This window comes from Eptesicus fuscus, chromosome 5, assembly GCF_027574615.1.
Source record: "Eptesicus fuscus isolate TK198812 chromosome 5, DD_ASM_mEF_20220401, whole genome shotgun sequence".
In the NCBI taxonomy this organism is placed as follows: domain Eukaryota; kingdom Metazoa; phylum Chordata; class Mammalia; order Chiroptera; family Vespertilionidae; genus Eptesicus; species Eptesicus fuscus.
In genome coordinates this window covers 46632169-46648758 of record NC_072477.1, presented here as the reverse complement: position 1 = coordinate 46648758, position 16590 = coordinate 46632169, and the positions used below count along the sequence as shown (strand labels likewise).

Below are 16590 nucleotides of genomic sequence, written 5' to 3'. Positions count from 1 at the left end.
TGGGTTAATTTTTATCATATGTAGTTAATGTAAAAACATTTAAGGTAAAAATAACATCTGTACTCTTACCCTTAAAGACCAAATGTTCATGAGCCCACCTAGTCCACCAGACACCAGGGCCAACCCATCTGAACTGAAGGCAACTGTCCGGACAGGGGTGATATGTCCTCGTAGCTGATAAACACATTTGGCTCCAGCTGGTTTCCTATATCCATCCTGCAATTCATTTTTATTTTTAACATATATTGAAAGTAAAATAATTTATAGATTCAAGATTTACAATTCATTCTTGGAAATTTTATATTTCAGTGTAACATTAGGGAGGAGGGAAGGACAACTCTCAGAAGGATTAGCCTGAATGAGAAATAATAAAACATTAACCTGGTTCTCCTTTGCTCAGGTGAGTTTCATCTTTTTTTATATACTTCTAAGCTGTTTCCTAACTTTTCAAACTGGCAGAAGTTTCTACATTTCTAATTATCCCTCAGACATAGGAAAATTCTAACTTTTACTTCTTAATGAGTGTTTTAATTTTTAACATGAGCTTTATGTAATTTTCATTTTCAGCATCTAACATTTATGAATTGTACATGCTGGCTCTATACAAACAGGCCCCTCTTTTTGTTGCATATGGTTCTCTCATATGGTGTCTAATTTGGTGTTTGCTCTGTAGGTTCTAGAAGTGTGACAGGTAAGGCATGTCTAAATGCTCTCTACCACAAAGAGCAAACTAGATTTATCTTTAGTGCTTTCACCTCCACCTCTGAGATATCTTCCTCTCATTAATAAGCTACCTATTCATACTTCCCTACCCATTTCTCCCTGCCCTTAAGGTTCCTCTTCCTTCTAGTTATGACAGAGTATAATATCAGATGTACTCATCTATCCAAAGATGACATAAATCCTATTTCTTCCAGGGGTGTTTGTGTCATGAACAAAACGAAGAGCAACAAAGGTTGCAAACTGTTAGCTCAGGGATGCAATTTGATTGGCCACCCAGTGTTGTAAAGAATTTTTAAGACAGGTATCAAAATGTGTAATATTGGGAGATTTTATTTAAAACACTGGATTTTGGGCTTCTATAAAAAAAATTAGACAATTTGGCAGCAATAGGCTCTTAATTCTTCAAGGTAACAAACAGCTTTGTAGCAACTGTGCCCATTATATGAAGCACGTGGACTTCTGTTTTTTTTTTTTTAACCCTCTCCACACCTTCCAATTCCCAGCTTCAGGAATTTTTATTTGCCTAGATGGCCCTGTAAGCATACATTTGAATTCATAACCTCTGTTTAAGATAAAGAAATTGCTCTTCATAGATGGAATTCTGGTATCAGTAGGAGATACTTTAGATAAGGTATGCTCCTGTGGTGTTCCTATTGCACTGTACCAAAGACTTAACTTAGGATTCATCTATCTGTGGTATCAATTATATCCATTACCCATAAATGATCATCATTTAATACTTATTGAATATCTCATCTTAACAAGTAATACGGTGTCTATGACTTACAAAAAAGTAATCCAATTCAGAAAGCACATAAGCATGACAATTATTCACGTTCCCTTAATGGTTCTTGTCTTTTGATGACTTATACTATTTATGGTTTCAAATAAGGTTTTAAAAAAACCAGAATGTTTACCTGGCAATTTGATTCCTGGTCCCACCATCCTTCTGAAGTAGCCACACTGGTTTGTGTGATACCTTGTGGAATACGCCAAACACATACTAAGCCACTCTGACAGCCGCTTAAAAAAATGATCACATAAAACCAAAACATGTCAATATGCAGAAGTAAAAATATTTTCAAATAACAATCAACTGATAGAACTACCACAGTATTATTTTAAAATTTATTTGTAGTAGGTATGCTATAATACAACTAGGTCCGATATTCTAACATCATCACACCCAGATAAGTAGATCACATACCAAGTTTCAAATTCTTTATTTCTCTACGGTGATCTTATGATATCACACATTTTAAGATTAACATCTGACAATAAAATTTTTAAGACTACGGAGAAGCCACATGTAATGCAAGTAACAGTCTATATTAACATAACAATTAAGACAGATGTACACACACACACACACACACACAAATTTACAACATACGTAGCCATCAGTAAATGCAACTTGGATCCTTTCCCTGGGAGGCTGCACCACGCGATGCCATTTACAATAGATGGATGGCAGAGTGAATGTAGACAGCACCAGCATCCTGAAATAGGCCCCCAGAGTTTCACATTTTCTTCTTTGGCACACGTCATAAGAATATGACCTGTTGGGTCCCACTTCATACTAACAAGAGTATCCTTAAAACGGTAAGGGGAGAAAAAATCGTATTAATACTTCCTTCACAAATACATTAAACTCAATATTTATGACCTATTCTAGAACTTATTTGGAAATCAACATTATATGAAAATCAGATACTGTTATATGGTTCCCAATCACTAGACCCAACTCACCCTTAAAAATAGTCTGCATCATATTATTTGCTATCGTCAATGCTCAATAAATATTGGTTAAATAAATTCTGACTTTGAAGGAATATGTTACCCCTCATTAGTATTTTTAAGTTATCTTTATTGACATTAACTTTGAAAAAGAAAAAACTTCAAAAAAATGTACCCCTCATACCAAATTAGCAAATACTCGTGAGAATCATGTTTTGTGTTTATATGGTTGTTATCATTGTGTTCTTGTCTCTTTTTTTTTTTTTAAACACTCCTAAACAACTTCACACTCCTGGCTTCATGCATTTATGTTACTTGCCTAGCTGGCCCTGTAAACATCTGAACTGGCAACCTTTGTTTAAGGTAAAGGAATCATTCCTCATAGATGGAATTTCTCTTATTAGAGGGAGGTACTTTGACGGGATATTCCAAGGATGTTCCTATTTCACTACTTTGGTTTTATTTCTTTCTTAGCTTAATGGCTTTCTTACGTAGACTTTTTCATGTATATACTATGGTTTACAGATTTTGTGTAACTATAGACTTTTTTTGTTTTACATTAAAAGCCTGCTTACTGTTTTTAAAAATAATATGTTTTTATTGATTTTTTAGAGAGACAAAAGAAGAGGGAAAGAGAGATAGAAACATTGATCAGAAAGAAACATCAACTGGCTGTCCCCTGCACGCCCCTAATGGGGATTGAGCCAGCAACCCAGGCATTTGCCCTGACCAGGAATCGAACGGGTGACCTCCTGGTGCATAGGACAACACTCAATCCACTGAGCCACACCAGCTGAGCTAACAATAAATATTAAATCATAAGTGACTGATGTAAAAATTTTTTTAAAAGAAATTAGTATCAAGGAAGACTACAATAAGAAACACAAAAAAATAACCATCTGGCAAAGATGCTTTACCTTATGTGCATCGATTAGAACAATGCCTCCTTTCTCAAGTGGCTCCTTTGTTCCCAATAATAATTTTCCATCAAAATAACCCACTGCAAATGGTCTGTCTTCACTGAACCAAGCAATGCAAGTTACGGACACTAACATGATAAGAATAACAGAAAAAGAAAATAAAAGAGAGATTTATTTGTCATTAAAAAGACAAAAGACTGCAAAAAATATATGTTCCTGCAAAATTGTAAGTAAGTTTCCAGACACCTCTGTAATGAATTTAGATAAAATGTAGGCTTATTGCAAGGATTCCATGTAACCCACTTTACAAGTTTTATTTACAAGGGACAAGGACTACCACACTTAAAATATATACAGGGTGTCCCCCCAAAAATGTATATACATTTTAACAGCTGATAACTGAATTGATGTTTCTTTCTTTTCAGATTTAACCCATTGGAATTAATAATGGTATTCAAAGTGTGTATACATATTTGGGGACATCCTGTATATGTATTTTAATATTTTGATTATAGTTTACATTCACTATTATTTTGTATTAGTTTCAAGTGTATGGAATACCTCATTTTTTAAATCTTTCATTATTTTCAGGTGGGTATTGAAAGACAAATATTGAATTCCCATGCTGATTTTAAGTGATTGTATCAGGTTCTTTCCTTTTGGACCAGAATCTGCCATGAAATTGAGAAGTGAAATAGCCCAAGTCATAGAAAGAAAATGACTTGTCCTTTCTTTGCTTAATATACCCTTCTCAGCATGTTTCCATATTCTATCAAGCAGATTCTATTCCAACAAGGCATATTCATATTTGCTTCTTTAAGTATATATAACACTGGATAGCTACAGAAAAAAGTAAAAAACAGTATTTATTTGTGTGAGTAGAATGGGGACAGGAGAACTAAGCAGATGGGAGAAAAACTTTTTGTTGTATACCTTTTTAAGTTTAAGAAATTTTAAACCCTATGAATGTATTAAAAAAAAAACTTAAAAATCCCCGAATTGTTCTATTCTGTTAACAGAGTACCATTGAAAAATAGGGCTGTGAACTTTGAAAGAGCCCACTGCTCCAAACAACTAACAAAAACTATCTAGTAAGACACCTATGTACCCAAAGGGAACAAAAAGAGAAAATAAATGAAAGTAGACTTCTTACTATCTCTTGAAAGACTAGAAACTACCCTCTCCTCTTCTTTCCCCCAGTTCCTCAATTTCACTCATTTGTTAACAATTTCATCTCTACCAATGATTATCTTTTTTTTCTTGGGCATTCCTAACTTTCAAAGAAGACTTAGAGACTGTCATAAGTGTTCAGATACACAAAAGATGAATGACTAATATAACACTATTAGATCTCTTTTGGCAGAAACCTCTGGTATGGGTTGGAAGAGAAGTGTCTTTCAACTTAGTAACTAATTAAAATAAAACACCAATTGGACAATTCAGAAAACAAAGCCAAAAGTAACATTCACTCAGCATTTTTAAAAGCAAGTTCCAAAAAAACCCATAGTCTATTTGATTAGGGAAAATCACTTTCTCAACTAGACACAAATCTGGTCATTTACCATCCTTTCGATAGCAATGCTCCAATTCTTGACGGTGCATGGTGGACACATCAACAACTTCAATTAATCCTAGAGATCCGTCCATCCGCCCCACCAACAATAATTCTGGAGACTCTCCTGACCAGGCTGTAGCTGGACCCTCCTCTGGCCAAGCCAGGGAAGATACCCAATGGGGCTGAATGTCTACTAATCCTTTTCCTCCTAAAGAGAAAGAAAATGTTAACTGCTTGTTACTTAATTCTTAAAAACAATAACAAGAACAAAAATAAATGCTACTTAATTCTAACATAGCTCAAAGCAGTCCCCATTTTCAAAATAGACTACCAATGAATATTAGACAGAATCCTTCATTTATATAAGACATAGATTAAGACATTAATAGGCTTTTCTAAAACTATCAATGTAACAAGTATGGTAACTTTGTAGAAAAAAGAGTAAAGGAAAATAGTGTACAAATGTTAATCACTTAAGTCCTTTCCTAATAATTTCTGAAAAACAAATTAACATAAGAAATTTACCTACAGTTAAGGCTAGCTAGTCCTTCACATATGTGAAATAGAACAACCATTCTTCAAATGTACAAAAATGAACAAAATACTGATAAGCCCAAGATTACATTATTTTTTTTTGTTTAGGATTACATTACTGATTTTTACTTTCGCGAGAGGTATTATTAAAAACTGACAAGAATTTTTACCAGTGAAACACACATAAATAATAAAAATATTTTCAAGTGTTTTAAAAGAATACATAGCTGAAAATTGAGTGATCACTACTCCTCAAATCCTACTCTGAATATTTAGTGGTACATGAAAAGAATTTTTAGTTTACAGCTATTGGATTAGTTGAAACTCCAAGAAAGGAAAATCAGGAAATGAACACTTCCTCTTTAATTTAAACCACATTATGCATAGATTTTCACAGTTGATTAACAGACTGTGAGTTTCAAGGTGAAGGGAAGCCATTGCTTGGACTCAAAAGTGCCGTTAGTATTTACATGACTTACCATTAACTTGCCAGATATTCACCATCTTTTCCAAAGCGCCAGCTAGATATTTGCCACTGATACTCCAGGAAACAGGCAAGAAACTTGGATCACTGGGTGACCCCAGGCTTTCCTCAGTATCCCCTTCCCTAGAAAATAATAGATAAGTATGAAATTTTAATCCCCATCATCCAAAAGTAAACTAAACCTCGAATCTTAAAGTAAGGGTTTCATGTAGACCTCAGTACATAATAGCAGAGTCTTAACATTTCAACAACTTGGCTAACAGTATTTGACAATCACATGTTCTAGTGTTTGTCATAATGTCAAAAAAAGAATTATAAAAGAGTGATGCTTAGATCATACACCATTTAATATAGAACATCATTTGTCAATAAAGACATTCTGATTCTGTGTGGGTTGTACAATGGTTTGTACTCAGAACACACTGAGTCTTGTTTGCCTGATCTCTAGGTAAGTTCACGGAAAAGAAACACCTACTATAGCTAGCTACATTCTACTACAAAAGAAATATCATTACTCTAATTCCTAAATAATCCTTAAAGAATGATGGAATATTAGCCTACTGTTTTACAGAAATGAACATTTATTTGCAAGATAATAGATTTTGATTTAATTCTGAGTAATTCCAGATATTGGTAGTTAATAATTTTACTTGCCAAATACTATCCTATATAATAAAAGCCTAATAGGCTAAGTGTCTAGTTGTCCATTCAACCAATCAAAGTGTAGTATGCTAATGATATGCTAAGGCTGCTCAACCGCTTGCTATGACGTGCACTGACCACCAGGGGGCAGACAGTCGACCAGTCAACCAGTCGCTATGATGTGCAGTGACCACCAGAGGGAAGATGCTCCGACCGGTAGTTTAGCTTGCTGCTGGGGTCCAGCTGATCGGGACTGAGTGAGATGGGCCGGACATGCCCTGGAGCCCTCCTGTGGTCCCTCCCTGGCCCTAATCATGCACTGGTTGGTCCCTCAACCTGGCCTGTGCCCTCTCGCCATCCGGGACCCCTCGGGGGATGTTGGAGAGCCAGTTTCGGCCTGATCCCACAGGCCAGGCCGAGGGACCCCACAGTGCATGAATTCGTGCACCGGGCCTCTAGTTCTGAATATTTAAAAACATACATTGGGGATATATAATAAGACTATTCTAAAAAAAACTGCAAAACATTTTAGTGACAGTTTGATTACATTAACACAACCAAAATACAGCATGTTTAGAATTCTCTTACTTTAGATGTTGCACAAGAAAGGTCACGTTAACACTCACAATCTGTTGAACACACAGGTCTGTTGCAGTGAATATTGCTTCTTGGTAACATTCCACACCCGGATGGTGCCATCATTGCCACTTGTAGCCAAGAGTCCTTTTTTATTACACCAAACACACGTCATTACCTAGAAAAGGTGAAAATGTCCAGCAACATATGAGCAAGTTTTAATTCAAATGATTCTGTCATTTGAAAAAGTTCTATCAAATTAAAAAATAAATCTATCATTAAATTGTAAAAGAAAGTATATATGTTATAATGCAATAGGCATGGTCTCATTCTTTTCTAATTAGCTTGTGAATACACACCTATTTAAAGTATAGCTTTAAAGTATTATGCACCAAATCATTTCAGTTATCTGAAACCTGTTGAAATCTTTACTAAACATGTTTATTTAATTTAAAAACGTATTTAATTCAATAAAGTATAAATACTGCAACATATTTGTATGTTTTATAAAATAACACATACTAGGAAATGATTTTTAAAAATAAATGTTTTTATTGATTTCAGAGAGGAAGGGAGGAGAGAGAGATAAAAACATCAATGATGAGAGAGAATCATTGATCAGTGGCCTCCTGCATGCCCTGTACTCAGGATTGAGCCTATAACCTAGGCATGTGCCATGCCTGGGAATCGAACCAGAACCTCCTGGTACATAGATCGATGCTCAATCACTGAGCCACACCAGCCAGGCAAGAAGTGATTTTAAAATTAGTGAACAGAGGCCAGTCTTCATTTCCTAAACTGCCCTTGTCACTGCTCAAGGGCCCAGTGGGTTATATTAAAACAGTGAGGCCAATGTCTTTTCCTCTTGCATGTATAAGCCTTCATCTTTTGTGAGGCTATTTCTTTGGTTTTCTTTTTATTCACCATCTGATTTTCCTGTTTGTATAATATTATATCAAACAAACATACAGAGAGAGTTGGCAACTACCAGCTAAATATTGATAACTGTGTGTGTGTGTGTGTGTGTGTGTGTGTGTGGTGTGAGGGTGGGGGGAAAGAGATATAAACTTTGAGCTCTTTGAGAAGGGCAGAAACTATTTTATAAAGCGATCCGCACACTTGGGACTCAAAATACATACTCTGTTCTGATGAGCCTCCAACTTGATAAAGGAACATTTTCTGAGATCTCCTCCCATATCAGCAAGTGTTTGTGGAGTAGTTTGGTTGTCGCGGTCGTGTGCAGCAAGAGTGCGCACAAGCTGTTGAGCAGCCCATTGCCTATGCTGTGAGGACAGCCTGGAGGACAGGCAGCAAGCTGCCAGGGCATTAGCCAGCTCCAGAGGGCCTACAGCAGAAGGATCATAGGAAGGATGGACATACAATTGAGCAGTTAAACCTGCTTAAACAAAATAATGAAATGATGCCCAGGTGAGAGCTGGTGGTGGTGAACAAACAAAAATGGGTTAACCCATATCTTTTAATAACTAGCATTTTTGCAAGCAATCATTTCATTAACTTATGCATACAAGATATCATAAAACATTTATCTCATCAAACTATAATAAATCTGATTCACTGCAAATGTACATTTATATTCATCAATCAATAAATAGTCTTTACTCTAAGGACACATAGACTAAGAATGCAGCAAAAATAATTTTAAGGCCAGGGCAAAGGCAGCATGACCTAAAAAATAAGAATTTGGCCTTTGCTGCTCAAAAGTGACCTTGACAGTCAAGGGACTGGGCTGAGATCCTAAGGCCCATCTTTCTTGACCACATGGTCCTGATAAAAAAAAAAAAAAAAAGGTAGACAGCAGTCATTAAGTACTCCTTTCAAAGTGTTATCATCCTAAGACAGAGAAAAACAGCACTACCATTATCTAAATCTTATTAAGAAAACTTATTAGGGTTATTATCTATGGCAGTGATTTTCAACTAGTGTGTCACGACACACTGGTGTGCTGCAAGAATTTTTAAAACATGCAATGCCTGACTATTTAGTCAGGGGCACTGACCTCTTTTCCCTTAGACTGTCAAATAAAAAGAATGACAACAGCCCACACAATAGCTGTTCCATGTGAATGAATCAAAATTATATCTATTATTTTTGTCAGATCAGCAAAAAGCATATTTTTTGGTGTGTCACAGAATTTTAGTAATTAGTTTATGTATGCCATAAGATGAAAAAGGTTGAAAATCACTAATCTATGTTGACTCAAATCATAATCTAATAAAAATAATCTAATCAAACAAGACTAATTTGGTAGGTTTTCTAATATTTATTTTCATGCACATTGAAAAAGTATTCATGTACTTCTTTTATAATCTAAACTTAAGAAGCATACATGTTATGTAATTCACCATATAGAGCAATGAAAAACACATTTTAAAAAACATGAATCAAACCGATTATACAAATTCATTAGAAGATTGCATAAATTAAATGGTATAAAAGTTACCTTTCTTTTCAACTTCTGACTTATCATAGTTAGGTCTCAGTTTGGCCCCTTTGTCTGCTAGTAATGCCACAAGGGCCTGAGTTACAACAAAGTTTGGGGAGGTCACAAGCTTATTCTCTTCAGCAATTCCTCGGAGAAAGCTGGGTAGAAACTTTCGCTGAATTGGATCATCAACTGTAGTTAGATTTACACCTGTTGCAGCAGAAATCAAGTTCTGAAGAGGCAATTGGAACAAATAGGTTTAATTTTTACATATAATTTTGGAACAAGGATTTTATCTCAAAAGGCTCTTTTAAGAATCGGTTAGAAATAAGCAATGCAACAAGAAAAGCACTGAAAACTAGCTTACCTGTGTACACAACTGCACTAGGAGTTTTGCAGCGCTAGGAGTGTTTGATGCCAGACATCCCACTGCTGTGCTCAGATAGGCCAGGCAAGAGATGGGTTTATTGGCTTTGCTGTGCCCACCTCGTGAGCGTTCTGTGGTGCTTCCCATGGCAGAAGGGCTGGTGGAGAGGCCAGCTCTCCCTGCTGCAGCCAAGCACATTAATCGAACCAGCGTTCGGATATCTGTGAGCCCCAGAGATTCAAGACCAGCAGCCAGGCTACAACTGGAACCACTGCCAGGAAAGGAAAACACTTCAGATGGATGAAGATAAAAGTTTTCTTAAGGGACCATTTGGAGCCCTGCATATCATCCATAGTACAGAAAAACAAAATTAAAGGCAAGCTGCACTATCACTAATCATACATTTCCTAAGAGATGTCCAAAAATATTATGTATGCTAGAAACTGTTATTGAAACTTAAAAAAAATACATTGATGTATACTTGAAGAATAACTGAATTACTGAAGTGTAACATATAGGAATGTTCACAAATCATGAATTTTCACAAACTGAACAAACCCATGCAACTTCCAGATCAAGAAGAGAACATCGCCAGGTCCTCAGAAGCATGCGTGGGCCCTTCTCAGTCACTAGGCCCTCTAAAGTAACCACTATCCTCACTTCTAAAGCCATAAGTCAGTTTCACCTGTTTTTGAACTTTGTATAATTAAAATAATACAGTATTCTTTTGTGTCCGGCTTCTTTTGTTCAACACTGCTTGTAACAGACTCATCCATGTTGTTGCATCACAGCAGTGGTTATTCATTTTCATTGATGTATAAATAAAACGTACCACAATTTATCCATACAGATGGTAACCAGGTGATTTCCAGCACAGTGCTATTATGACAGTGCTGCTGTGTTTGTTCTTGCTTATGTCTTTGGTGTATATATGTAAGCATTTCTGTTGGATGTATACCCAGAAGTGAATTTCTGGGTCATGGAATATGTTTACATTCACCTTCAGTTGGTACTGTACTATCAGACAGTTTTCCGAAGTAGTTGTACCAATTTATTTCCTCACCAGCAGTGTATGAGAGCGTTAAGTGTTCCACATCCTTGCTCACCTTGTTCCCTCAGTATTTTAAATTTTAGACAGTCTGGTGGGTATGTAGTAGTATCTCATTGGGTTTTTATTTCTCTGAAAACTAATGAGGTTGAACAACTCATCTTTCATGTTCATTGGCCATTTGAAGATCCTCTTTTGTATTATTTTGTATTTTGCCCATTTTTGGGTAAGTCTTTTTCTTATTGATTTATAGGAATTCTTTATATATTCTGTTGGTTATATGCATTGCTAATATCTTCTCCCATTTAGTGACTTTTTTATTTTTAACTTTCTAACTTAATGACTTTTGATGAACAGAAGTTCTTTTTTAATGCAATCCAATATATAAATCTTTTTCTTTATGATGAATGTCTTTTGTGACTTAAGAAATCTCTGCCTATCCCAAAATCAAGAATAAATTCTTCCTATGTTACTTTGGGAAACATTATTGATTTACATTTAGATGGAAAAATCACTTGGAAATATTTGTTTTATAGTGTGAGTTTGGGGTCAAGACTCATTTTTCCCTTATGTGAGTAAACCATCTGACTTAGCCCAGGTTATTGAAAAGACCATACTTTCCTCATTGCTCTGCAGTATAAACACTCTCATAAATCAAGTGTTTATCTATATGTGTGGGTCAGTTTCTGAACTCTTCTCCACCACTGTCCAAATTGTCTATTCTTAAGCCAATGCCATGTCTTATCTAAATCTTATTCTGAGTTTTTTCCAGGGTCCTTCTATCTTCAATGACAGTTAAATACCCTAGCTTAACCATTTCTTAAACAGATGACTTTCAGGTATACTCGGCTCTCTTCCTTTTCTAACATTATACTCCATAGTCTGAACATGGCAAGTCTTCATAATGGAATGTGCAGGTTGACTTAGCTACACGGTTGATTAATTCTGCAGAAAAACTCATTTGACCTTTTATTTCTACCTTGTACCAAATTGATCAACAGCCTAAGTTTCCTATTTCAGATAATAAAATGTTTGTAGTTGAGTCAGTTACTATAATGGCATTATTTTCTACCTAAAAAGTGCCAAGTATTAACTGAATGACTGAACAAATCAATAGCAATGATGACTATGTCCAACTTCTGTCATTTAATAGTAGATATTAATTTTCTAAAAATTCTATCTCATCCTCCCAACAATACCAGACTCCAGTCTAACATATTCTCGAAGCTAACTTAGCATAACTTGACACAAACTAACACCTACCTGACTGAGAGAAGAGACAGAGCTCTCATGACCATGGTTCTGGACAGAAGTACCTGAGCAGCAGCAGTCACTCTCCTTAGAGCCACCACTCGGTCGTGAGGGTTTGCTAAGGCAGCTGCCTGCTCACCTAATGTTATTCTCCCAGAGGAACTCTTTTCTACAGAGCCATGGCAACCTGAAAAACAAGATTTTGTTTAGTTCTCAACATGGTAAGCAAAAAAATATCTAGACTACTGAAAATTTTCTAGGTTCTAGGCTTCAAAGGAAATACAGAAAACCAAAGTGTTTTGCTCATCTGGAACTTTGTTAATCAGAAAATTCCTTGGGAGAAACAGATACTTCTAAGTCAATAATCTATATATATAAAAACCTAAGCGACTGTTACAACTGGAATGACTGGTCGACCAGTCACTATGACACGCACTGACCACCAAGGGGCAGATGCTCAACGCAGGAGCTGCCCCCCGGTGGTCCATGCGCTCCCACTGCTGGCCAACCTCCCCATCTCTCTCCCCGGCTAGCCGGCCAACCTCCCACAGCTCTCCCCTCAGCCCGCAGGCCCTGATCGGGACTGGGCGAGACGGCCCCAATTGGCCCTGATTGCTGGCTAGGCCTAGGAACCCCACCCGTGCACAAATCCATGCACTAGGCCTCTAGTCTATTATGAAACAAACATGCTTCTTAAAATATTTTGGTTTTATTTATTTTGCTCATGTATCACATCTGCTGATATTAACAAATATAGAAAAGACATAGTTTTAAAAACATGCTTTTTACACATAAAAGGTCAAGACTGTCCCAATTCTTTATTTTGTATTCCCTATAGCAAAGTTACCACACCCTCTCACCTAAATAAAAAAAGTTGACAAAATAGTTTCTAATCAGTTTGAGGATTCTCTTATCACAAAGTTAAAAAAAATCTTACTCATATTTTATCAAATTTTTAACACTTCACTATTTCATAAAAACCACAAAAATCAAACCTTAATATTATATTATACCTTCAAAATATGTTAAAACAACTGGCTCAAAATACTTGATGAGGTGAGAAAATGTTGAATCCTTATTCTTCTTCTTATTTACCTTTACCTTCTTATTACTTATCTAAAAAATAAATTAATATAGACTCTATGAAATCCATACCAATTAGCATGTCAATTTACCTATTTGCATCAGAGTTTCTTCCATACTGTTGGTGGCTGTAACCATTGCTACTGATGCTCCCAATGGATCACTGTCAGGGAATTGAACTGGTTCTGGTACAATACGTCGATCGTTTAAACCAAGTGGTCCAGCAAGTAATTCAAATTCTTCTTCACCTGTTAGCTTTTCATCTTCATCAACATCCAACATGTCCCAGTCTTCTGGAATTTAAATAAACGTATGTATGGTATGTGAATATAAACATGACATGACTCTGCTGGCAATGGTTATTGTAAAATATGTCTAAGATGCAGATGAACTAAAAGTCCAGTGCCCAGCCGAAACCGGTTTGGCTCAGTGGATAGAGCGTCGGCCTGCGGACTCAAGGGTCCCGGGTTCGATTCCGGTCAAGGGCATGTACCTTGGTTGCGGGCACATCCCCAGTAGGGGGTGTGCAAGAGGCAGCTGATCGATGTTTCTCTCTCATCGATGTTTCTAACTCCCTATCCCTCTCCTTCCTCTCTGTAAAAAATCAATAAAATATATTAAAAAAAATAAATAAATAAATAAATAAAAATAAAAGTCCAGTGCCCACAAAATGAACTATGGCACCATCTCCTGGTGAGCCGAAAAACTGCACTCCTAAGGCATAGGGAGACTAGATGGGTAAGGGAGTCAAAGCAGTCAAATCCATTTTTTTTTTCCTTAATTCTTTATTGTTAAAAGTATTACCTAAGTCTCCTTTTTTCCGCATTGACTTCTCCCCAGCCAAGGCAATAGCAAAGGTTCAGCTAGTAATGAAGGTTTCAACTAATAAAAAATATTGTTACGGGGTCAACAAAGAGTTTTTAACCCTGTCCATAATCAGTAGGAAATGAGTTGTTTCAAGTAAATGAATGCTCTAAATAAACTGATGCTTGCTTTAATTTTTTTTTAACTTTCCTCAACTAGGATATTGAAAATGTATATACACTTCCTCTACTTTGAAAACAAAATGCCACACAGAAATTCACACTTTATGGTAAAACTAGTATTTCAACCAGGTCCTTTAACTTTTAAAATTAGGGCCAATGCTATTAAACTATCTTGAGCTTTCTAGGGACAATTTAAGTTAACATGTACATAAATACAAACACATGAAGGTAAATTTTAGTAACCAGATGTTAAGCAGAAGGTATACATAAAAATACATGTAAAATAAAGAAGCTCTCAAAACAACTACCTTCATATACACTGTCCTGCTTGCCAATTAGATCTGGAGCTTGTCCCTTGTACCTGCACCAAATATGAAGAATAGTGTGTTTTTACATAAAACAGTTAGTACCCAAAAATGCAAATTAAGTCATTAGAACATTTTAAAAGGTCATTAATAAAGCAACACAAAATAAAAAAGTGTATTTCATGTTATGGGCTAATGTAATAAAAACCATTGATATACAGGCAGTACACACTTACTTACAAAATCAATGACTATTTCAATAATTACTGGGGATGTTTCTGGGTCACCTACAACTTTTTAAATCAATACCTCTTCCAGAATACATTAAAGATTTTAATAGTCAAAAACCGTACTCACTAGAGATTAATTGCTATTCAAGGACATAAAGAGATATTTTAATGGAAGCTCATTTAATCTAAACAATCTATTTTTTCATGAAGGAAAAGATATTAAGATATCAAAAATATGGTGAAAAACATCAATGAAAAAAATTAACCGTAAGCTTCCAAAAGGTTAAGGCAAGGATCCTACCCACAATTTGTCAACAAGTCAAAGGTAACACGAACTCCAGTGAAGGATCTGCTGATAAACCACTGTTCCTGGACTACAGGTCCCCAGCTCTGACAGAAACATGAATTCCTCAACCTCCTCCATCCTTCCTACTCCCAATCCAGCAATCACAGGACTTTAGGAAATGTTAAAAAGTAACTCCTAACATGAAAAAAGCTACTATTCCCATGTCTTTAATGAGAGAGACTATCATTCAGAGGGACTGGATCTCCATACAATTTCAAGGTACCTTTCAGAACTTGTCGTCTTGGATTTGGTCTTCAGGGCTAAGTACTTTTCCCTGCAGCTGCCACAGAGCAGGTAGTATGGATTTCCACTCCCACATTCACCACCAAACCAGCCATCAACATAGGAGCCATTGCTGCGGTAGCCCTGGCGGTTTGCACTGCGCCCACAGCCTGGGTGATTTCTCTTCATGTGCTGATTGAAGCTGACAACACTGCATTCACACAGTTCACACACCACCACTTCTTCCCTGTCTTCAGACTCACAAACATGCTGCACAAATGATTACATATCAAATTATTAGTCAATTTAACACAAAATTAAGAAGAGGTCAACAGATTATTGATATTAACTATTTTATTTATATATGCTGGAATATTTGCAATATGTTCATTAATGCTATATAAGAAATTTCTTTCAAATCCAAATTCACATCATACAATCTTAAAGTGTGTTTTTTTTTTGCCATTCCTCTCTCTAATAAAAGTAACTGACTACCCTACTGAAAAGTTAATAAAAATGACCATCTGCCCCAGCTCAAATGATTTTTTTAAATCCCTCTAATGAAAATTACTTTTCTTTAATCTAGTCATAACATGCATACCTATTTTCTGAATTTCTAAGAAGTTATTAGGATTCATTTATCTTATTAACCTAACATGGTAGATGCTCTTTCCTGTAGGACTTACACCTGTGAACTTTTCAGTTTCACTGCTATAAAAGCATAATGCTAAATAATGTAAACGTCCAAACCCACCATGTACCCTGATCCTGGATAGAGGTATTTATAAGATCTAGGTGGCACTGGTTCCTAGAATGAGGCATTAACAGTGATTAATTGAAACCTGAAGGAGAAAAGCATGCATTCAGATAGCAAGGTGAAAACAGCAGCCATGTTATATACCCAGCAGTCAACTGAGACCTGAAGCCTGTTTTGTAATCATCTTTGATATTAAAATCAAATATTACCACAATACAGCTCTATTCATCTAGTCTAGAGAGAGAAGCAATAAAATCGCACAGAAATAGCAAAAAGAGAGACTTTTTCTTATTAGTTTGCAAGTATGAAAGTAACATTAACCATTAGAGCCCCAAACTTCAGGATGAGATGTAAAACTTTTCAGTGTTACAACCCTAGGCA

The 16590-nt window shown here is 36.0% G+C and overlaps 1 protein-coding gene across 1 annotated transcript in view; it reads right to left on the bottom strand.

Annotated features, from left to right (window-relative positions):
• The window catches only part of HERC1 (HECT and RLD domain containing E3 ubiquitin protein ligase family member 1), a 172181-nt gene that overhangs the window by 29601 nt on the left and 125990 nt on the right, over positions 1-16590 (bottom strand). The window contains exons 45-58 of the mRNA XM_054716166.1: positions 15454-15722; positions 14658-14710; positions 13456-13656; positions 12293-12467; positions 9982-10252; positions 9633-9846; positions 8311-8567; positions 7222-7349; positions 5949-6076; positions 4943-5143; positions 3378-3508; positions 2117-2316; positions 1641-1746; positions 70-216 (exon numbers count right to left, since the gene is read on the bottom strand). Coding sequence (XP_054572141.1) covers positions 70-216; positions 1641-1746; positions 2117-2316; positions 3378-3508; positions 4943-5143; positions 5949-6076; positions 7222-7349; positions 8311-8567; positions 9633-9846; positions 9982-10252; positions 12293-12467; positions 13456-13656; positions 14658-14710; positions 15454-15722 — 2481 coding nt within the window. The remainder of the gene's footprint in view (positions 1-69; positions 217-1640; positions 1747-2116; positions 2317-3377; positions 3509-4942; positions 5144-5948; positions 6077-7221; positions 7350-8310; positions 8568-9632; positions 9847-9981; positions 10253-12292; positions 12468-13455; positions 13657-14657; positions 14711-15453; positions 15723-16590) is intronic.